Below are 24,538 nucleotides of genomic sequence, written 5' to 3' on the forward strand. Positions count from 1 at the left end.
GCTTGCCTGTTGCTCAGCAAGCCAAAGGCTGAGACACCGAGGTTGGCAGCAGAGAAAGGGTTTATTCACAAGGCAGTCCAGTGAGGAGATGGGAGAACAAATCTGAGACCCACCTCCCTGAAGGTAAGGGGCTCTCATTATTTATGAGATAAAGCTGAGGCGTGGGGAGCCTAGGGAAAGGTAATTAGAGATAAGAAGAAGGTGAGGTGATCCTCCTTCTGTGCAGATGCAGCTAAGCTACAGGTTTCTTCATGGGATGTCTGTTCAGAAAATGGTGGCATTAGCGTGACCAGAGGGTGGAGTTTTGGGCCCTCTGATGTCAAAAGGCCACCACTCAACGCATGCCCAGATGGAGGGTCCGTGGACCTAGCCAGTCTTAACCGGCTGGAGCTCAAACTGGACACAGCCGACTCCAAGTTCCTAAATTCAATTTGGCCAACATCTTATTGTTTAGGCTGTGTGACCCTTGGAGCACGTGCAAGCTTTTATTAAAGCAAGCCTGATCAGTGAAGACAGGTTACAGTTTATTATTTATTAATGGCTAACTGGTAACTATCCTCGTTTCACTAGTATGGTCTGGAACTTGCAATGAATCAGGCCTCCCAGGCATCCGTTCATACTGGTTCAGAGATGTCACACCTTCTTAGAAGTTCTCTGATGTGCACTTCCCTTTTCTGTACTTGTTAACGGCAATTCCAGTAGACTCATTACCTGAGGTATTTTCCAAGAGCTCTGTGATGTTTTCTTATCTGCAGTTACCTTTGTTATTTCTGTTGCTATTTGTTATCTTTGAAAAGATAAGGCAAAAGACAGTGTGAATTTACATAATAACGTGATTGGCCATAGGCTCCAGACCTCATTCCTGCCTCCATTCTCAAAGGAAGGCAAACCAAGTCACCGAGTTGTCGAGTTGTCGTGTCCTGGTGCTAAACGAGTGGGGTCAGGGTGGGAGTTAATAGTGGCCTTAGAAAGGGGTGGGATTAGGCCTGGCTGGTCTCTTAGTCATTTGCGACTCTATTTAGCTCATTGCATGGTTTGTTGTGCTCAGCGTAGGTTCTAACACGCTTCCTCCGCGTTTTGTGATAGTACAGACCTAGCTCAAAATGCTGTTTTTCGTTGTCTCATTAATGCAACCCTGCATTTTGTGCAGTTGAATTTGTGTACCTCACTTAATGTGTCATGATGGGGGTTTAGTCTGTATGTGGAAAATAAACAGACAACCAGGTCTCACTTTGTCCTATACTCCTGGTTAAACATAACCCTGGTTAAAGCCAATTCTCTGCCTAGTTGCTGCCCATACTCAGGCGGTTGACTGTGGCTGGAGAAAAACACACCCCCAGTCACGATGACTAATCCAAGTGGGTCCTTAATGCTCCCTGGCACTCCAAAGGCATTTTTGGACTCTATTCCCTCTGCATTTCTGGGACAACTATTTTATACCTTGTCTTCTTAAACCTTCCACACCTCCTCCCTCATCCTTACTCTTAGCTGATGACACTGCTTCCTATTTCTCTGAGAAAATAGAAGCAATCAAAAAAGAATTTCCGCAAGCTCCCACGACCACATCAACCCACCTACAAGCATTTGTGCCCGAATACTCCGTCTCCTCATCTGTTACTATGGATGAACCATCTGTGCTTTGAGCTAAGGCCAGCCCCTCCACATGTGCGCTGGATCCCATCCTCCCTGCTCTTTTCCAAAAGATAATTCCCATAGTTCTTCGCTTCTTTATTTTTTTTTCTCTCTCTCTCTCTGCTGGATTTTTCCCACCCACATAAAATATCCCATTATTATTCTCATCTTTAAAAAGCCTCTTTCTTAACCCTACCTCCCTTTTCAGCTACTGTCCTTTTTTTTTTTTTTCCTTCCTTTTACAGTGAAGCTCTTTGAAAGAATTGTCTTGGATCTCATTTTGGCTTCACAGTTCTCTTCTCCCATTCTTTGTAGAACCCATTCCAATCACGTTTTTCCTTGCCCTACTATCCATGTCAGGTTCAGAAGGGTTCTTTTTGTTCGTCACTCAATGGCCAATTCTCAGTCCTCATTTTACCTCACTTATTAGAAGCATTTTAGATAGTTACTCACCTTTGAAATACTTTCTTCATTTGGTTTCCTAATTTTCTTTCTATTCCTCTGGCTATGCCTCTCCAGGCTTTCCAGTTAGCCGACATTTGGTCCAAAATGTCCATGAGCATATTTGGTCCATGCCAAATGGTTTTGGACAGGGCCAATATCAAGAACCTTTTGCTATAGACCAAATATCTCCATGGACATTTCGGACAGGGCCAAACATGACCAATTATCAAGGACCTTTTGGCATGAGCCAGATGTTTTATGGTCATTTTGGACAGGACCAAATGGTCCTAAAAGGGTCTTTCCTTCTCTTTCAACAAATATTTATTGAGCTCTTTCTATGTGCAAAGTGGCATTACAGGCATTTGTGATACACCCATAAGCAAAACAGACAAAATCCCTACCCTAATGGAACTTGCCTTCTCATAGGAGGAGGCAGTTAAGAAATAATAAACATAATAAATAAATAAATTTTATATTAGAAGGTAAAAGGACAGGGAGTATTAGGTGGTGGTGCAATTTTAAGTAGGGAGGTCAGCGAAACCTCACTGAAAAGATAATCTCAAACATGCAAGCACATTCCCACCTGAAGGCCTTTGCCCTTGCCATCATTCTGGAATTTTCTTGTCCCTTGGCCTGAAACATTCTCCAGTGATATTCCCAATACATTCTTCCTCATCTCCTTTGGGCCTTTATTGAAAGGTCAGCTTTTAGTCAATCCTTTCTTGGCCACCCCTTTGAAAGTACAACTTCCCTTTCCCCTTGCCTATTCAGTTTTTCTCTTTAGCATTTATCTTCATCTCAACTGCTAATTTAATTATTTATCTTATTTATTGCTTGATTTCCTACACTGTAATGTCAGCTCCATAAGGCCAAGGAATTATTGTTTGTTTTTCACTCTTGTGTCCCCGGCCTCTAAAAATGATTTTAGAAATATTCAGGCTTTCAAAATTTTAATCAGGTCAATCATGCTAATCATACTTTCTGAGAATTTGTTCATTTGACTACATTTTCAAAATTATTGTCACAAAATTATTCAAAATGCTCTTCTATATATTTTCTTGTAATCTTTTCTGTGCCTATAGTTAAGCCTCCATTTCTCCATTTGTCCCCAGTATTGTTTCTTTGCACCTTCTCACTTCGCTTAATTGCACTTTTGACATTGTTAATTTTCTCTGCTGTATCCTAATTATCTTTTTCCATCTACTTTCTTACCAGAGGAATGGCAGTATCACTCTTTTAACAGCATCAGTCTGGCTGCTGTGTGAGGATAAGACTGGATTGGTGATAGAGGGTAGGAGCCAGAGAACCAATTTCAATGATCCAGGTAGAGTGGCTTGAGCGAAGGTCGTAGCTGTAGAGATGTTGAGAAGTGGTCAGATTCTGAGTATATTTTGAGGGCAGAGCAAAGAGAATTTTTAGCATTAGATATTGATTGTGAAGGAAGGGGAGTCATGAATGACACTATGATTTTTCAACCAAGCAATTGGGAAAATGGAGTTTCCATCAGTTGAGATGGAGAGACAATGAAACAGGTTTGGGAAGAAAGATGGAGGTCAGTCTGGGGCAAGGTAAGTATGAGACTTTTTCACATCCAAGTGGATGCGTGGAGTGGGCAGTAGGAGGTAAGAGGCAGGAGGGGGATAAATATTGAGTCATTGAGGATGACTCTGAATATATAAAGGGATGTTTAAAGCTCTGAGACTGAAATTAAAGAAAGACATGTAGACAGAGAAAGGATCAAGAACTGAGCCCTGAGGGAATCCAGTATTAACAGATCAGAGAGTAGAAGATGAACCAGCAAAAAAAAAAAAAAAGATAAACCAGCGTGAGAAAAAGCAGTCAGCGAGGTAGGAGGGGATCCAGCTACTGTGTTTTCTTAAAAGCCAAGGGAAGTAGTGTATCAAGGGGAGAGTATTTTCAGTAGAATGGCCATAGCGATCCTTTTAATATGCAGTTCAGTTCATTTTACCCCTCTGTTCAAAACTCCCCACTGGCTTCCATCTACTCAAGAGAAACACCAAAAAATTCTTTAAAAGGCCCATGAGGCCCACAGATCTGCAGCCCTTTCCCTCCTCTGCCCTCCCTCACCCCCAATCTGCTGTTCCAATGGCTTCCTTTGCTTTCTCTCAATCACTGGGAAAGGTATGTTGATAACTCCCACAGCCATGTGGATTTCTCAGTTTCTCCCCATGGTTCTATGAGCTTTGGCTATATATATTTTGAGGCTTACTACATATGTTCAAGTTCAGAATTAATGTGTCTTCTAGTAAATTGAAAGTTTCATCGCTAAGCGATTACTAACTTGTAATGACTTCTGTTCAGGAATCTATTTTGCCTGGTATTGATGCACTCATACCAGCCTTCTTTCATTAGTATTTGCCTGGCATGTTGTTTTCCATTCCATTAATTTCAACCTATCCTTGTTCTTAATGTTTAGGAGTATCTCTTTTAAAAAGCAGATGGTTCTATTATATTTGTCTGATCTGACAATCTCTGCCTATTGATGAGTAAATATATATTCCATTCAGATTTATTTATAATTATTAATATACTTGAATTTGTTTCTACCATTTGACTCTTTCTATCTGCCCTACTTTTTCTTTTTTCTTTTTTCTACATTCTTCCTATTTATAAGTTGATTGAGGGGTTTTTGTTTGTTTATTCACTTGCTCATTTTTCTTATTCCATGTTTGCCCTTGAACTGGTTTGAAGCTATAAACTCTAGCTGTGTACTGTGATTGTCCCTGAAATTATACCATATAGATACTTAACGAAATTGAAAGTTAATCAATGTCTTAACCTCCTCTTAATCAATATAAGGAATTAAGAACACTTTAACCAGGTCATACTCTTCTAACCTGCAAACTGTTATGGTCAAGTATTAAATTACTTACATTTTTCTAACACCATGAATGTGTTGTTTCTTCTGATTCTCACTCATGGTAGCTTGTCTCCTGTGTTTGGCGACCTTTGCTTTCCTCCTTTTTTATTTGCTGTCTACCAGGCCCACATCAGCCCTCTTTGAGGGTTCTGGCTAAATGTAGGGGGTCTCAGTTTCAGTGTTTCTCACCTTATTCAAGTCCCAAGACTCCATCTCCTGCCACAGTGGTTTAGATGTTTGCCTGGGACAACCAGCTTTTTCAATCTGTTTTTGCTCACAGGACCATGATCCAGTTTTGGGTCATGTATTACCGAGAGTGGGAGCCCTAAAAGGTTTCACTTACTTCCTGTGAGCCCACCAGTGAATTAAAGGCATATGCTGTGCTCAGCATCCAGCTATTTTGTAGTGAGACAGCCTTTCAGAGGACCCAGTGACATCACGCCAGTTGTAGTTCTTTTGTCATATGTTTGAAAATGTTTTTGTTGGTTTTGATTTCTGGTCCAGATTTTTTTGATTAACTAGATACGGAAAACTACAATAGGGAAAGCTTCTTGGGAGGCACCTGGACATTTGGGTATCCCAGTATAGTCACAGAGCCCCACCCATAGGTTAACATACGGTCACACATAACAAATCAGAGCTGGGAGTGGTGGTGGCTCTCAGTTTGCCCTGCAGTCATTTGGGGGAGTTTCCGTCAAGATAAAAGCCACAGAAATGTGTCTGGATGTTAAGGAGGAGGCAGAGAGTGACTAAAATACTCACAGGCAATAGCTGCTCTAGGACAGTCCTCTGGCCTCTGTAATCAGCTCTGAGATGCCTGTAGTGCCCTCCCTCTGGGAGCAGGGGACTTGTGAATATCTGTGCGGTTACCTACAGACTCAAAGCAGGTCAAAAGGTGGTAATAGCAAATATATATCAGGATAGAAATAGTTTGGTCCTGGATTTTTTTCTACAATGTGAAAACTAATGTTCCCGAATTAAAAGAAAATTGATTTCACTCGTGAACAAACACATATGACTTTAACATCTTAATTTATGTATGAAAACCTTCATGTGTACCCTTCCATCAAGTGTATCTCTTACGATTTAGGCTGGTTTTTGCTTCTGTTTTCTCCAATTAATCTACTAAATCTTAGTGTGAGAGAAACTGTTAGTTTTAATGTATTATTCAGGTGGGCTAATATATCTTATTTTTCAGTGAGTGACAAACTGTTGGCTATTTACTCTGCTATTGAGAAACAACCTAAGCTCTAGAAAATATGGCATGAATCTACTTTCACCTTTCTCTTTCTTTGCTTCTATGTGAGAAATTGGCTAGGAATTGTGAAGTACATGTCAGTCTTTATATAAATGTCTTTTGACAGTGAAAAACCCAGAAAACAAATCTAAATAAATTATTAAAATTTGTGGAGTTCTATACAATCTAGAAAGAATCTTTATAAAACATCACATTTACTCTTCCCACTGTGATATCTATGGGACATTCCCTGTGCTTGATTGAAATCTTATAACCACAAGGGTATTTTCATAATATGCTGTAATGTAATTGACTTACTTTAAGATGTCAAGCAAACATCACTTTATGGTACCCTGCATGCACTCAAAATAGAATAACAGTAGAGAATTTAATATTTTTATTTTGACCATTAAAGGGTTAAACTAGTTGTGCTTAGTTTTAAGCTTTGAAAAATCAATAGATTCAAAATCAGAGAAAGAGAAAAACACTAACAATCATTGTTTATAGCACTGACTACATTTCCCTTTGGACCATGTGCCTTTAAAATGTCTGAATGCATTGCTGTGCAAGTGTCATGTGTGTTTAAAAGATGCCATAATTATTAGCTACGGCTCTAGCACGGGGCCTTATGGACAAGCACCCAGGCTCCTGTACAAGGTAAAAGCCTGTGACCGGCACCAAGCCGCGTGTGGCTATGGAAGCACGATCAAATTGTTGAATACACTGCCTCATCCGTGCAAGCTGAAGATTATGCTTCTTAGCCTCCTGTGAACATGTTTCCTCATTTTTTTTTTAAATGGTATCTTAGGATCTGCTTCAAAACACAGATGCCCACAAAAGAGCATTCCATGAAATCTACCGGACCAGGTCTGTTAACGGGATCCCAGTACCACCTGATCAATTAGAGGACATGGCTGAGAGGTAAGAGAACGTCCGGTTTTAAATGAAGTGTCTTTAAAAGGCTCGGTGGATGCTTTTTTTCCCATTTCTTTTCTTTCAATGAATTGACTTTTTTTTTTTTTTTTAACAGAGATGCTTACATTTGGTACATAAAAATTGGGTTCCCATAACGTATGTTAAGAATGCCAATATTCTAGTATATTATTAGTTGAAAAGAGTAAACCTGCATGTACCCACAGCCTGGAAATCACAGAAATGGTTTCTTCAGAGGCTGTATTTTTATTCAGTACTGTGAGGAACATTATGTAATATTGCAAAAACAGCTTATAAAAGAAACAGATGAGAGCTATCTTGGCAGGGGAAAGAACTAAATCAAAGACTTCAATCAATTGTGATTTGCCTTTAAACCCAGAGCTAGAAACAGAACCAGATCTCCTGAGTGATTGATCAGCCCGAGTTTAGAAGACCTTGTGCCTGCATTTTATTTAATACTGACATGTAACAGGTTAAGTAAGCCCCGTTCTGTTACTATTGGTTACATTCTGTAAATTCTCTGTGTTTTGTTTCTAGGTTTCATTTTGTTTCCTCCACATCAGAGCTACACTTAATGAAAATGGAATTTCTAGAATTAAAGTACCGTCTGCTCTCACTGCTGGTTCTTGCAGAGTCAAAGCTGAAGTCTTGGATCATCAAGTATGGGAGGAGAGATTCAGTGGAGCTGCTTCTGCAGAACTACATGGTAAGTCTCCCTGGCGCTGACAGAGAGGTCAGAGGACGCCTGGCTTTAGTATCTAATATCTTCTAGTTTATTGGACACTGTTACTTTTATCTTGAATTTAAACATTAAGGTACCAGTGTGTTAAATGGGTTTGATGTAAGTTTGTGAGCTTTTCACAACAATCTGAAATATATACCTATATTCTTTGGAGATATGAAAGGTTTTGCTGCAGTAATCATATTGAACCATTGTGATTGGCTTTATTGCTTTAAAAAAAGCAAGTTTTTGCATTGTATACAACTGCCTGTGAACTCACTACTGAACCGGAATTAAAATACTTAGAGATTATCTTCATGTTTCTAAAATCCAATCATGAGTAGTTTAGAACAATCCTCAATTGTTCATGTGGGGACTTTTTTTTTTTTTAGATTAGGTCAAGCATGCCTTTTTTTTACAGTCATTCTGTGAGCTTCACTGCTTCCTGTGTGCACCCAGGAAAAGTAAAATTCTGTCTGCGAATCTCTGTACCAACTTAATTTTTGAAGAGTTTCTCATATTTTGGGCTATCAGCATAGATAATCCTATATTTACATAGAGTAGTAGCCCTGCATTAAGGAGGAAAGTAGGTCATTCTGTAACTAGCAGTTTCCATTTACGTATAATCAGAGAATTATAATTATTAAAGGCAGTTTATTTCTCTTAGTTAAACATGCCCCCCCCAATTTATTAGCAATACAAATTTGCTCACAAAATTAATGTTAATAGGGCATCTCAGTCCTGTAACTGTTCCATTTATATTGAATCACACGTTCTAAATGATAAATTGATGAATTTAAAATATAAGCCCATTTCTAACCTGACTACTCTCAGTGGCTCTGTAACTGGCATGACTGAATATTTATTGAAACCATATCTTTACTGAAGCATCCTAGAACCATAATATATTTTGCTACATTTTAATTTTATTTTCTAAGTGCTAAATAAACAACATGAATTTGAAAAAAAAAATAGGTTTAACAGGTTAACAATAAAATCTTTCTTTAGATTTACTACAATTTTCTAGGAAACATTTGTCCAAAAATGTGAAATCTGTGGCGCTATGTTCCCTTATTTATTTTGAATGATTTTGGAAAGTAATGAGAAATCTGAATTTTTTTTTTAAGTTTAAGCAATTGCATTAGTCCCACAAATATTAAATACAGATATGCATTTATATTTTCGGGTTTAATCATGTCAAATGGTACACTCTGAGCTCAGAGGTAATTATTCAGGATGCGTCTTTGTTCTCGCTATTTAAAGAGAGCCAATTAGGTTGAAATACCTAATGGGACTGTTCCACCAGGTTAATGTTCCAACACAAAGATGTTAATAATTCTCTTTGAACGCCTCAACTAAAGCATGTGTAAGTAAAGAATTATTACTAATGAATAAAAAAAATCAGTACTTTCTGCCTACTTCATAGACATTCACTGAGCTGCTAATTTTAAACTGCTAGGTAACGTAACTCTCAAAATTATTTGTAAAATTGCTAATAACTCTACAAATATATCGGGTTTTAATAAATATTTCCTAATATTTTATCACCTGATAAAAAATACGTATTTATCGCCTAAGCTTCTATTTCAAAAAGGGGTTTAAGGTATTTATAGTTTAATAGTTTTAATAATTGTAGGATATTGATATTTTCTATGTGCCAAGTGTTTTAGATGTGTCATCTTCCATCTCAGTGATGACCCTATGGGCTGGGCATTTTCACATTGTTTCACTGAGGAAATCGAGCCTTTGAACGCTCAAGTCACGTGCTTCAGGTGGCAGAGTTAGTAAGAAGTGGAGTCTGGATTTGAGTCCACATCTTTCCGAATCAGAAACCTTTGTGCTTAAGTACTGAACTTTACTCTCTAACAAAATTGGCTGGGAAAAAAAGGTTTTTTGTTTTTGTTTTTTTTTAAATTAATTAATTAATTTTTTTATTTTTGGCTGTGTTGGGTCTTCGTTTCTGTGCGAGGGCTTTCTCTAGTTGCGGAAAGCGGGGACCACTCTTCATCGCGATGCGTGGGCCTCTCACTGTCGTGGCCTCTCTTGTTGCGGAGCACGGGCTCCAGACGCGCAGGCTCTGTAGTTGTGGCTCATGGGCCTAGTTGCTCCGCGGCATGTGGGATCTTCCCAGACCAGGGCTCGAACCCGTGTCCCCTGCATTGGCAGGCAGATTCTCAACCACTGCGCCACCAGGGAAGCCCAAGGTTTTGTTTTTTTCTTTTTAAACCGAAAAGACCAAATAATTGAAATGATCTCTTGCAGCTCAGTGAACTAAAGAATGTAGTTCATATAAGTATCAGTTCCATTTAATGCTGATCCATAATTGACAGTATTTTACACTTCCATACTGCAACCTGCGAGTTACCATTATGTCTGTTATGGGCAGCATGTTATTGGGGCAGGGTGGGGTGAGGTGGGAGAGATTATTGAAGCCTGCACACCAGTCACATAGAAATGTGTTGAATCATGGCTCAACTACTCGCTACCCATGTGACCTTATAAATAACTTTATCTTTCCCAAATTTTTAATAACCGCAACAACAACAATAATAATAGAATATTAGGGATTTTTTTAAGGAAAAAAGACTGACTCATTATTGTTTTCCTTCTATCTCATACCCCACAGAGCTTCTCTCATTCTTTTGAAGTTTTTGGGAAAATCATTCTCTTTAGAACAGACTATTTCAAGGTGCATGAAGACTTTCAAATAAAATCATAAAATCAGTTTCTTAAATATAATCCTTTACTTGGTTTCTAAAAGAAATGATTGTAATGAGCCATATGCTGCTACATCAATAAGCAAAGTAATATTTGGGATGTAAGGGTTCCATAATTATCTTTTCCTTTGTCTGAATTCTCGATTCAATTTTATTCATCTGCAAAAAAAGGATACTTTTTATGAGAGTTAAAGAAGTAGAGAACTACGTAGGGGCTACGTAAGGTACGTAGCCCCTAAGTGCTCAAGGAATTCTTGGAAAATACTTCACAAATGCTTGTTGATTAAATTAGGCCACATGATCCTGGTGAGAGATTACATACTGTAATGTAAATCAGAAGATGATTGGTTTGAATTGTTCATGACATAACCATGTTAGTTAACACATGCTCCAATTTTACAATGGAAGAAATGAGACAACGTTTCATTCTTTCACATAAAAGAAGAGCTCTTGGAAGCGTAGACTATGTGAATGCAACAAGTAATGTGAACATATGGTCTATTATTTGTAATGATTTTATTTAAATAGGCAGTTCTAATGAAACTACTTCTCAAAGTTGATTTTTAAAATCTTAAATTGTCTGGTTTAGCTCCCTTTGAGTGAAATTGATGAGCTTTTTATTTATTATATCTATATTTATCTTTTGAGAGTAGAAAATTAGTTCCTTCCACAAATACTTTGCATTTTGTAGCATAAAGAGATATCTTATTTTTCTTGAAGTGCCACCAACTTTAAAAGTCCCTTGACCAACATGTCTTATTTGTTGAACTTGATATCCAAATGTAAGCCATATTTTGAAAGAAATAAACTAATCCTGTCACTGTTATTTTAAACATTAACATTTGTGCTTAATTTTGCATTCTTCTGAGAGACTTTATCTAGATAGCTCACAGCAAAAAGGAGACTGAGCAGTCCTCCTGCTAAAGTGATTCTAATAGACAAAATAATTTTGTTACTAAATGGAGTTACTCAGGACTCAAAAAAAAGGGCAAAAATAAATGAAACAAAAATTAAAATAACAAGTAAATTTTCTTCAAAAATTAGTTACCTAGTTTTCCTCATAAGAAAGCTCAAAAACACTTTAATGAATCTCTACAACATTTATAATCTAAAAGCATTCTCCCCACCTCCTACCCTAGACCAAAAATGAAACTGGAAATAACTTTTCTCTTATTCAATTATAATGAATTTGTAAACCACTCTAGCAAAAGCATGTGTAAGTCTTACTGTCCAGTATAGGCACTATTTCCCATTTATTTGACACTTCAGAAATTTTTTTTTCCATTAGCTTCTTGGAATTTGTGTCCAAACTGAATGGAGACTATTTTTTTAAACTTTGCCAAATATATTTATCTCTTCAGTTTCTTACAGTGTCTTGAACATTAGGTGTAATCTTCCATTTTTGATCAAACCAGGACCTCCCTATTTGTTAAATTATTCAAAATTTAAATTCCAGTAAATTACTCTTTCCCCACTTGGGGAGCAGGCAGAGGTTAAGGGAGTAGGACATAAGGCTAAATAATGAACTAACCAATTCTCATGCAAAAATAATAAAGCCTATTAAAGTTATTGAATAAGGTATTCATCAGGGAACCCCATCCCAGGTAATTCACAGCTTTCTCTATTCATTATATATTTGAAGAACAGTTACTATATAAGTAAATGCAAACATAAAATGATATGAAATGTATTATATGTATTTTTAATATAATCTTGAAATACTATAAGCTTCTCTCAATAAAATCTAGGGATGTCTATGAAATTGCTATATGAATAGTTTTGCCTCTGCACACAAACATTTTGCATCTCCATATTAAGCATTCATCAACCTCCTATTCAGGACTTCAGCTGGTTTTTGAAGGCTAATTTTGTATTTTATAATAGTGACACAAAGTATTTTACTGAGTTTACATCATAGGAACTAATTATGCTATGAAAAGAAATGAAGAAGCCTTTGGTAGTATGTTGTTATCTATAATTACATTAATTTTCTACTTTACAGAAGTAGGAATAATCTTTGAAATAGGAATTATTTCATATTTCCTGGAGTTAACAATAATAAAACTCACCTAAGGATTTTTTGTGTATTCTCAATTTTATAGTATCCATTTGCTTATAGTAACTCTAATACATATGTAAGTTGCATACAGACATAGATATAGACACGTCTTATCTTTAATTTTTATACCAGGTAATAGAAATATGAGAGCGTATGGATAACGTGGATGGAATGTGTGATTATTTAACGTTTTTCTACTTGTGAATATTTTTGTATTTACTTTTTATTTTAAGAAAGTGTGCGTTGCATTGTGCCAGTTATTTATAATCTGAAGTTCCTCAGAGCCATCATTCACCAGAATTATTGTTCAAAGAGCAACAGAATCCCACAGCTAAAACACAGTTGGACACTTTACAACATTGTTCCAAATTTAGTGCTTTTTAAATGTTCGCCCCAGGTTCTCTGGAGAAACTTCTGTCTCTTCTAAAAACAAACCCTTGGGTGGAGGAGAAATATAATATTTTCCCAAGGTAGGAGTGAATTAGAATTAAAAGTGTAGAATCAAGTTATATTCTCAGAAATAATCAGGTTATTTATGGCAGTTGAATTAATTTGATATTTTTCAGAAGAATGAGGTTGGTAGATTTGGGTAACATATCCACATACCTATACTGAAGAAAGTTGACTTTGGCATGTCTACATAAGCCAGTATTGGTTATCGTTTAACCATTCCCTTTTTTTCTAGTCTTTTATAGAAAATAGCAAGTTCTTTGAACAATATGAAGTGACATACCAGATCTTGAAACAGACAGCCGAGATGTACGTCAAAGCTGATGGTTCAGGTAAAACACAAGACAGAATTTGTTGCAGTATTGAATACAGCAGAATTTAGAACCTACAGGTTTCAGTATGATCAAATCATTTTATTCTCTGCAGAATCTCTGTGTGGCCATGCCATTGGCCTGGAAAGCACATACTGGATTCAGTCCCCTTGACTTTGTGCAATGCCTATCCTGTATAATCATTTGCCTCTGTGTGTGTGTGTATGTATGTCTGTGTGTGTAATCTTCTAAGAGAGAGGAAAATAAGCATTCGTTTTCTAAATTGTAATGTTCAAACCTATTTTAAATTCCAACGGTTAAAGGCAAAAAGTGGACTGACTTGAATATTATGAAAACTTAAGTTAGTGTAAAGACACAATTGTAAAATAATTTGCTGAAAATGAACTGTAGCATTTGTGATTATACTATATCTGTGTCTGAGTGCATATAAAATGCAAACAAATATACGTCATTTATTGCATCCCATTTATCAGGAATTTTAAATATATCATTGTCTTTAATCTTTATAAATACCTATGAATAAGGTATAACATGTCCCCAACATTAGCTGAATGTAATTCTAACGTTATATCTGTTGAATTTAAAATCCTAGGAAGAATTAGGAATGCACACCAGTGTATAGACCGTAGAAAAAAGGTGTGGTGGATTTAAAATATAAAATAAGGATTATAATTTGTTCTATCCGTTTCAGTGGAAGAGGCTGAGAATGTGATGAAATTCATGAATGAAACCACTGTCCAGTGGAGGAACCTCTCAGTGGAAGTCAGGAGCGTGCGGAGCATGCTGGAAGAAGTCATTGCCAACTGGGACCGATACGACAATACCGTGGCTAGTCTTCAGGCTTGGCTAGAGGATGCTGAGAAAATGCTAAATCAGTCAGAACATGCCAAAAAGGTAAGACTGCTTCTTATAAAAGGAAACAAGCACAGGTGAATTTAGAGATAGGAGATTTTCACAGCAAAATTGTCTATGGAGTGTTATATATCTGCAAACGTGTTACAAAACTCTTGACTTTGCCTGACAAGCTGCATTTTCAGGTTATTAAATTATTTTAGACCAAGAAATACGCTGCTTTATAAAAGTTATGTTAAAACAGTGTTTGACTTTTGCGTTCAGAAGAGCAGTAACCCATGGAGCAGTGGCCAGAGCCAATAGGCAGCAGAGGGCGCTATACACACAGTAAGGTCTGGGTTTGAAGGGGCAGGTCCAGTGCACAGCCTCTGAGGATTTTCTAATTTAAGAGAAGATGAAAACAACTTTGGCTAAAGTAGTACTAAATCTGTGTGATGGCATACACTGGTTCAACAGATGGGTCACTACATTTTTGTCTCTTTGGCTATTCTTTTTTGGATTTTTATCAACCCTCAGTCAACGGTCTTATTCTGGGTAGGAGTGATTTTTTTTCCTCCGGTTACAGGAGTGTGTGTTTTTTTGCAAGAGTTAACTGTTTTACTTTAATATCATTTACATTAAAAGAGCACATGAAATGGACTGATTTCTGTATATATACTTCTTAATGGGAGCTTGGTATTTTTCTCATGGAAAAACTATGTATATGTATGTAAAAGATTAAAATGCCAGATTCCCATTAAGAAGTATAGTACTTATATTAGAATTACTGCTTGTCATGCAAGATTGGTTCTTCTGTTATTGTGTTGTACAAGTAGATGTATAATTTTTATGTTTTCCCATTCTATATTTCATATAGATTAAGTATTTTTGTGTAGCTGAGCAACTGTAACCCACACAGATTTTGGCTTTTCTGATTAGACTGGCAGTGCCCTAGTAGATGTCATGTGTTAATTTCATCCAAGGGAATATAACGACCAGAAACAGAATTGCTCTCATCGATTTATCTAGGAAGTCCTCCGGCACATGGCTTAGGAAATCGATTTTGAATTATCTTTGGCGTCCTTGGTTTTTACCGTGGTGTATATGTGTATGTATGCACATGCACATATGCATTTAATTCGAAATCAAGTGGAAGCGGTTCCATAGCCAAGTGTGTAACCTTAAATAAGGAAGGATGTCATTATATTAAGTGTTCTTGGCCCAGATAATTTAATTTTTTCCTTCAAGGGTTTATCTCTGTGATTGTTAATTATCTTCATGTACAGTATTCAGATTTTAAAATCAAAAGTTGGGAATTCCCTGGCGGTCCAGTGGTTAGGACTCTGCGCTTTCACTGCTGAGGCATGAGAGGGCACGTGTTCGATCCCTGGTTAGGGAACTAAGATCCCGCAAGCCGCATGGTTCAGCCAAAAAATAAAATAAAATAGAATAAAATCAAAAGTAACAGGTCAAACGATTTTTAAGACAGCTATATATTTCCCTAAAATATTATGCCTTTTATATGACTTCGGCACTGGTATTTACTAGCCTAAAGACTATAGGCGCAAGTGCCTTACACTCACAGAAATTCAGCTTTTTCCTCTCTAAAATAGGAATAACAAAATGGTCATCATGTTTTGTTTTGTCTTTAGCAAAAGATATTGCATATATTCTTATAAAAAGACATTCAGCGTTTCTAGTTCATATTTTTGACCTTCTTTATTAAAAATTTCCATTTTGAAAGAGATTTAGGATTCACCTTAAAATTTGCACAAATTTTAGAGCAAAGATATTTCTCTAGTCTGGTTACTTTCATATCATTTATTAACTTTTGGTTTATGGTTTACAGTAGTGTGCATTGTTTCTTGTTTAGGATTTTTTTCGAAATTTGCCTCATTGGATACAGCAGCACACTGCCATGAACGATGCTGGCAATTTTCTGATTGAAACATGTGATGAGATGGTTTCCCGTGATCTCAAACAACAGTTACTGTTGCTAAATGGACGATGGAGAGAGTTGTTTATGGAAGTCAAGCAAGTATGTTTTTCAAATCTATTTATGCCTAGAGCATGGGTGCGTCATAAATGTTGTGATAAACAGTCTGTTTAGAGACTCTTTTATTGTTATAGCTTATTAAGGCAGAGTACAGATGTGTTTAGAACTGTTATGTTTATATTTGGTCCTTTATTCTTTCCCATTTGTAATGGAGGAACATAACAGAAATGTAAAGCTTGATTAAGGATTATGTTGACATATGGAGCCTACTTACATGGAATGATTCATGCATCAAATCATAATTCGTTGCTTCTCTGCTAGTTCCTTTCTTCTTTTCACAGTAATTGGACTAACTTCAAGTGTATCTAAAATAAGAATCAGGAATTAGAGTCTTTCCTACCACCTAACCATTCCAGAGAGTACGTAGAAGTGAAAGTTACAAGCTTCCAGAGTCTTGGCTTAATGGTTTTTGATGTCGCCCCCCTCCCTTTTCTTAACAGTATGCTCGAGCTGATGAGTTGGACAGAATGAAGAAAGAATACACAGATTGTGTTACTACCCTGTCTGACTTTGCAACTGAAGCCCTTAGGAAACTTTCAGAGCCCGTAGAAGTCTCTTTTATTAATGTCAAATTATTTATTCAAGACTTAGAGGTGAGCTGATTTTCTAGAACACAAAGTGAAAAACCAATTCTATTGTGAATAGAAAGATCAGTGAAGTTACTTAGGCCATTGCAAAAGCTGTTTCTGTGTCTCCTTGACATCATTTTGACACGTGTACATATCCTGATTTGCACCTCTCATAAAAAAAATCTATTTGAATTTTTTAAAGAGGTTTATTGACCGTAGAGTAACTTCAAAATAGTTTTTTAATTGAGATTTTTTATTTTCTACAATCAAATTATAAAGTACTAGGAAAAAACAGACGTCTGGAGTTAACACCTCTACATAAATGCCTCCAATGATAAAGGTTTTGCTAAATGAATTGTGCTGTTTACATATTTTGAATACCCTGCAGCTCTCAAAAATGAAGTAATGGAAGAATATTAATGACATAGAAAGGCTTTTCCAATATACTATTAAGTAAGAAAAGCAAAAATAGTATCATCGTTTTTTTGTAAAAATAAAAAATGGTTGTAAACACACACAGGAAAAATACTAATTTTGTTCAGTAATTTTAGCAGAGCCTTGTGGTGGTAAGGATGTTGGCTCTGGTGTGAGAAGACTGTATTAAATTTTCTTTAACTTATTATCTCTAATTTATAAATTTCTACAATGACAATGTATTACTTTTTTTAAAGAAAAAGTTGTTTAATTTTTAAAGTCAGAGGAATTGCCCCAAATTGTTAACATGCATTGACCTGATATAATGTTTACATACTACATTAACATATGTATTTTGAAAGTGTAAAGATTACCTCAGCTTATCTTTAGGTCAGCTTAAGGATTATGGTGACTTTTAAAGGAAACATTTATTCGTATGATATTACTAGTATATCATATATTAGTAATGAAGGAAAGTAGTCATTGGAATCTCCAAAAGATGATGACAGGTCTAGAGTTTTATTCAGTGCATACTGATTTGTGTCCAGTTGTGGAATCTTGAAATTAAGAGGAAATGTATCAAGTGGTAATGTAGCTGTTTCAATGATTCATGTAGGATGTTGAACAGAGGGTGCCTGTGATGGATGCTCAGTATAAGATGATTACAAAGACAGCACACCTCATTAGCAAAGAGATCTCCCAAGAAGAAGCTAACGAAATGTTTGCAACCATGTCTGGGCTCAAAGAGCAGCTAACCAAGGTGGGAAAATATTTTAAAGCATGACACTCTGTGCGGGACCAACACTGCCTCCAGCTCACCTTACTCGTTCTCTGTCACCGTGGGCAAATCATTTACTTGTTAGCAGATCATGTTTTTATTTCTTATTGGGATTCTTCATCTAGGAACTTTGTCATGAGTTTTAAAAATGAGACTATGGAGCTGATACCAAGCATTACCTTTATTAATTTAGAAGTACTAGTAGCTGTATTTTAATAGAAAGATAGGCCTCCTCTGGGAGGACAGAGGACCAGTTGAAAGGGATAAAACAAAACGGGAAGCAAGGGGAGAAGAATAGGAGGAAGAAGGGGGAGGAAGACATCATATATTTAAATGAGAAAGAATTCCCAAATACCTTTTATTGAGATGTATTTGACATACGTCCACTCTAAGATTATTTATGCTATTTTTCGCTTACACAGCCACAATGCAGTGAAAATTCTCCCTCTTCATCTCACAGAGCTACCTTGGATTTAAGATATATACATTTATGCCACTTCTGTGCAGGAAGCTCAGTGAATATCAAGCACTAGCCATAAGCCTTTTCTGTTCTATTGAGGGATTTTCCTTAAGAGTTTGGAAGTTTCACTGGGATTTTTAATCTATCTAAAGTTGAATTTTATGAAGATGATACTGCTGGCAAAGTCCACTTAGATTGTGTAATTAATATCTGGTAAAAGAGTGATTATATAAGTGAATAGAAAAATTTCATAATGAAGAATTGGACAACAAAGGAAAAAGTAGCAGAAAACCCTGTTAATTAGAAGAGGAAAAGTAGAAAGAGAATAGCCAATATGAAACCAGCTGTGGAGAATTAATGAAAGAGAGGAATAAGTGAGATAGATGAAAATAAGAAGAATCATGGCCATGAAAGATAAGAAAATTTGTCAAACTGGTATATAGTAGAATGCTAATTTTAAATTCTTTCAAACAATCAAGTTAAGATTCTTTATAAAGATTGGGTACAATTTGGAGTCAACAACTTGTAACCTTCAAGCAGCCTTTAGAGCCCTGTCTTGGGCTGGCACATCTTAGCCTAGGTCAGGTTTAGTGATTTAGGGAAACTTCTGAGAAAGCAAAGTACTCTTTTAGACACACGTAAGTCATCATGCTTTCTTAATTGCTGCATTAGATGTAGCATCTTGATAAGTTTTCTGTCGTATCCAGGGAAGACTTCTAAAGCACACTGATTTTTATACATGTCAGCAGATTCTCTTTATTTTGTTCAGTAATTTTAGGAAATTTTAAGGAAAAAAACAAATGGTCTGCTAATGAGTACTTGATTTCCTTTCTTGGTTTCCAAAAGTAGTGCTTTGGGAGAAACTCTAAATAAAATGAGGGAGACGGGAAGTTCTTGCAGGATTGTGTGAGGTTCCGGATTCCAACATAAATGTGACAAGGCAGACACTTTATGGAGATCTTCATCTCCAGGAGCTCATCATGAAGATAAAGACAATGCAGGTGTATAAACTAACAGCATTTTTTTAAAAGACAAGTAACAGATGAGGGCTGGGCCAGTTCAGACTAGAGAGACATGTTCTTGCGTGAGAACCTTTGTGAATAAGTTTGTATATGACATGAGCGCTTGTCATGAGTGGGATGTTGATAGGGGAAGAGTAACAAAGTGTGGAGCTAGGAGGAGGTTAGGAAAGCACAGGGCCTCTCTGGGGAGAATGAGTCAACACGTTTGAAGTTTGTCTACGGTTAAGGGCTCAAGTAGTAGAGTTCTTGAAAATAAAGTTGGAAGGTACAAGTTGGTCTAGATAATGTAATTCATGACTGTCTTAGGTCAGCTTCTGAGGCCAAAGGGAAGATGGGTTTCAGAGTTTATAAAGTGGAATTTGATGCCATCTGGCTCCCTAACATCATTTAGATGAGCAAGTGCTATCCAGATGGACGATTTAGATGAATTTTCATGAGAAAACTCCATAGCATTTACTTGTCTCAGTGGTATAGCAGTAGTGGGTTTTTTTACATCAAAATTTAATAATACACAGGAAATATTAAAGAAAGTCACTGGAGCTCTGTAAGCCCAAAATGACCCTCTCCTGAAGAAAACATTCCTGAGAGCTATGGTCCTTAATGGCCTTTAATGGAATTTTTGTCTTTGCATTTTTAAAGGTCAAAGACTGTTACTCTCCACTCCTTTATGAGTCTCAGCAGCTGCTGTTACCGTTGGAAGAATTAGAAAAGCAGATGACGGTCTTTTATGACTCACTTGGGAAAATCGATGAAATTATGACAATTCTTGAGCACGAGGCACAATCAAGTGCTCTTTTTAAACAGAAACGTCAGGTAAGGAAAAGTCCCCTTCAGGAGATGGAGTTAATTTAATGCGTGTGTGATAAGACTGGGGTGCATATAATGATAGAAATTCAGTGACAGGACAAGAAACCTTTTTCTAGACTAGTACTGGCAACTCAAAACAAAAACACATGTCTAAAGATGAAAACCCTATCCACCATAGATAAAATAAAAATTTTATATCTCTCTCGATACTTATATATAGGTATATTTATATAGATAAGAATTTTACAGATAAATTTTAAATTGTATATATTTAGCTATATAAAAAAATAAATAATTGCATTCCATTTCTAGCCAGTATCTATCATTTGTGTCTTATGAGATCTTTTCTTGCCTCTAGGACTGGGGCTGTTTACATGACCATAAAATTCTGGAAATATATTTGGAGTGCTAATCATTTTTCTTTGTCTTATTTTTAGTAAGCAGATCTGTATGCAGAACAGCCTCCTACTGAGTGTGGCAGTTAATTCACTTATTTAGTTGGTTTATTATAAATCAACTTATGCATCAGAGGAGGGTGAAACTGATGGGTAAAAGGTTTGCCACTGTTATCGAAATAGATTCATGGAAGGAAGGCAGTGTCACTTAGCAGAAAGAGCAGAGAGTATCTGAAGTGAGTCAGACAGGTATTCAGATCTGATACAGCAAATTACAAAGCCTTGATTAGCTTTATTTCCTCACCTTAAAATGGGGGTGGTAGTACCTAAGTCGAGAACTTCTCTTGGAGATTACATTAGATATTCTATAATGTGACTAACCCATTAGAGCACTGGTAGCAACTAATATTTATTATTATTATTATAAATATAATATTTATTTTTAATAATATTATTAATTAATGCTATTATTATATTAATAATATGATAATTATTATAGTATATATTATATAATTTATTATATATTAATATATTGTCAATTATATATTAATATATAATATATATTATAATATAATATTATTAATAATAATATTAATATAACTGGTAGCAACTAATATTTATTATTATTATTAATCGTAAGCCAAAATGATTATATCACCAAGCCCTATTTTAATGGGCTCTCATCATATTGGATAAAAATTGTTTTTCATTTTGAAGTCACAGTGCCATTTCTTACGTTCCCAAATTGCCGTAAGTTGCCATCAAAGAATCCTTCCATGATTAAAATTGTATTTAATATATTAATAATAATAAATATTAATAATACTTCATAAGAGTTTTCTAACATATGTTACTTTTATCTGCTAAATCTTCAAAAGGAAAAAGTATGTCCTTACTCTGTTTTCCCAAAACAAAACAGAAACCTTGCTCTTAATATTTGCATCTAAGTTACCCAAACTGGTATCCAAATAACCAGTTTGAAATATTTTTTCAAAGCAATTAAGGATATTGAAGTGCAAATGGTGTGGATTCAAGTCAAAAAATGACTGCTTGCCTTGGGCGGAGCTGAATAGCTTCCATGCTGTCTAGCACAGAAATCGCCAGGATCCCAGGTTACAATCAGAGATGGAAGGGCCTGTGAGTCACCATTGCTTCTCATCTGCAAATGTGTGACAATTGCCAAGTCTTCCCAGGCCCTTTGGTCTGCTGCCTTTTTTGTTAGGATCTGGGGTCCACCATTTTATTAATGAGGTTGATAGCTTTCGAACCTTAGGAATTCAAATGTCGTGTATTTTAGGATACAGAATGATATATAATCTGCTGCATCTGACTTTCAGTAAAGTATTTATAATGGGCATTGGTATTAAATTTATTGAGTCAGATTATAACCTCTTATGTAGATTGATTTCATTATTGTCCTTTCAGTAAATTATGGGCCTATTAGTTGGTTGGAGGAATGCAGGTACTAGGCAGATAACAATTTTGATTCTCTGTCATCCTCTGGATGTTATTAAGATGGGCATGAAATGTAAAAACATTCAGAAAACTCAATGTGACATTTAAATGCCTCACGTAAAAAGCACTGACTTCAGTGATTGCTTTAAATGGTGCTCTTCTGGAAAGCAATACTTCTCTATACTTTCAGTTTTACTTATTGCTGATTAAAAGCCTAAAAGCTATATAATGCTGTTCTTATTGTTTTGTAATGGTTACTCTCTTTCTTTCTTGCCCTTTTAAATACTACTGTTGTGGGTTTCCTTTCCTTGTAGGAACTGTTAGCTTGTCAAGAAAGCTGTAAGAAAGCCATGACTCAAATTGAGAAAGGCAGTCATAGTGTTCAAAAGTTTGTGACTTTGAGCAACATGCTAAAGCATTTTGATCAGACGAAGCTACAGAGAAAGATTGCAGATGGGCATGTTGCTTTTCAGGTAAGTTCTCTGCCTGCTTTAGAGATGTGAAGGAGGGAAAATTCCAAGAAGGAGGACATGTAATCATTGCGTTTCATGTCTTCACTCTTGGTAAATGCTTCATCTACTGGTGTTTGGAAACCAATAATTTTACTTCTTCTTTCTCTAATATGAATTAATTTTTAAGAGGGTTGATTATTCTCATCATAATGAAATGTATTCTTTCCGACTGTTTTTTGAAAGAAACAATACTCTTTAACAAAATAACATTTTCAATAATGAGAGATCAGTATCCCATTATGATTATTTTTTAAATCAAGAATATGGTAAAGAAAACTGGAGATTGGAAGAAACATGTGGAAACCAACAGCCGCTTGATGAAGAAGTTTGAGGAGTCTCGAGCAGAGTTGGAGAAGGTGCTGAGGCTCGCTCAGGAGGGCATGGAGGAAAAGGGGAATCCAGAAGACCTCCTGAGGAGACACACCGTGAGTGCATCCCGTGTGGGCCCTTGACCTGGAGGCGTGGGCAGACCATCTTGGAGGAAAAATAAAAAGAGCATAAAGATCTAATACAGAGAAGGAGAGAGACAGAGAGAAAGAGAGTGGGAAGATGAGGAGGAGGAAGAGGAAGAGGGGGGGAAAGAGGAGGGGGAGGGGAGGGGGGAGAAATGAGTTAGGAAGGCAGAAACTTTTTACGTATGAGACCCACAGAAATGGCAGCAAAAAGAACCTCAAGAGCACTTGATGAGCTGCCTTATTATTGGCCATTCTCAAGCCCCTGGAGTAGTAGAGAATCACGGGATAAATAATTCAGGCTCCCCAAACTACTAATTCGTTGTTTAGCTGAAAAACTCTTTCATAACTAACGTATTCTTTTTAAGAGATAACTTTAGGTGGATGGCTATGTCTTTGTGCTCATTTCGTAAATCTACCATATCACAGTATAGATACCATGTCACTTGAAATTCGGTAGCTGATCTACAACTTGACCCAGTATTGTGAAGCCATCTCCCTGTTAATCATACTCATTTAAATCATATCAGTATTGCAAATATGAGTAATCTATTAAATGGTGTATGGAGATGATGGGCCCTCTGAGAACATATATTTTGTGTTACGTTTCCTGAAATTTCAGTGGATATTTGTATAAAACACACTCTCAAATGATGAATGCGATGTATTTGTGATGTGGCTGACTGGATTTAGGGTTAAGGTCTGTGACCATCCAACATCTCGTTCAAGTTTATACACCTCTACCGTGCGGTACTTTCTTTTGAATCACTGTTGTTTCAAAATATCTCTGCATACATAACCCTGAGACTTTGTGAGACTTAGTCATGTGTATTTGTGCATGTTGTATTTGTCTGCTTGGCCCACCATAAAAAATACACAGGCTGGGTGGCTTAAGCAACAGGGATTTATTTTCTCAGTTCTGGAAACTAGAAGTCTATGATTAGGGTACTAGCCTGGCTGGGTTCTGGTGAGGACTCTTCCTTATGTGCAGATGGTCACCTTCTCGCTGTGTCCTCACATGGCAGAGAGTAAGATCTTTAATGCCTCTCCTTATACGGGCACTAATTCCTTCACGAGGGACCCACCTTCATGACCTCATCTAAACCTAATCACCTCCCCAAGGCCCCACCTTCAAATATCATTACCTTGCAGGTTAGGGCTTCAACATGTGAATTTGGTGGGATGGGATGGTGGCAGGGGGCAACACAATTCAGTCCACAGCATGTGTGCTCATGTGTGTGCTTCGTGTGAATGCAGAAATGGCTCATAATGAACCAGCAAGGTCTGGAACACATTGCCATTAGGGAGTGAGGAGGGATTGTGAGGCTTAGTTCTGGCTTCTACTCAGCTCTTCTTTTACCAGAGAGGAACGAAACCTCTA

At 36.7% G+C, this 24,538-nt stretch overlaps 1 protein-coding gene across 1 annotated transcript in view; it reads left to right on the top strand.

Moving 5' to 3' along the window:
* The window catches only part of SYNE1 (spectrin repeat containing nuclear envelope protein 1), a 448,877-nt gene that overhangs the window by 128,455 nt on the left and 295,884 nt on the right, over positions 1 to 24,538 (top strand). Inside the window, exons 13-22 of the mRNA XM_061207647.1 lie at positions 7,003 to 7,115; positions 7,665 to 7,833; positions 13,310 to 13,406; positions 14,098 to 14,300; positions 16,111 to 16,275; positions 16,734 to 16,886; positions 17,893 to 18,036; positions 20,176 to 20,349; positions 22,508 to 22,666; positions 22,966 to 23,130. Of these exons, the coding sequence (XP_061063630.1) occupies positions 7,003 to 7,115; positions 7,665 to 7,833; positions 13,310 to 13,406; positions 14,098 to 14,300; positions 16,111 to 16,275; positions 16,734 to 16,886; positions 17,893 to 18,036; positions 20,176 to 20,349; positions 22,508 to 22,666; positions 22,966 to 23,130 (1,542 nt within the window). The remainder of the gene's footprint in view (positions 1 to 7,002; positions 7,116 to 7,664; positions 7,834 to 13,309; positions 13,407 to 14,097; positions 14,301 to 16,110; positions 16,276 to 16,733; positions 16,887 to 17,892; positions 18,037 to 20,175; positions 20,350 to 22,507; positions 22,667 to 22,965; positions 23,131 to 24,538) is intronic.

Source organism: Eubalaena glacialis, chromosome 12 (assembly GCF_028564815.1).
Source record: "Eubalaena glacialis isolate mEubGla1 chromosome 12, mEubGla1.1.hap2.+ XY, whole genome shotgun sequence".
Classification (NCBI taxonomy): domain Eukaryota; kingdom Metazoa; phylum Chordata; class Mammalia; order Artiodactyla; family Balaenidae; genus Eubalaena; species Eubalaena glacialis.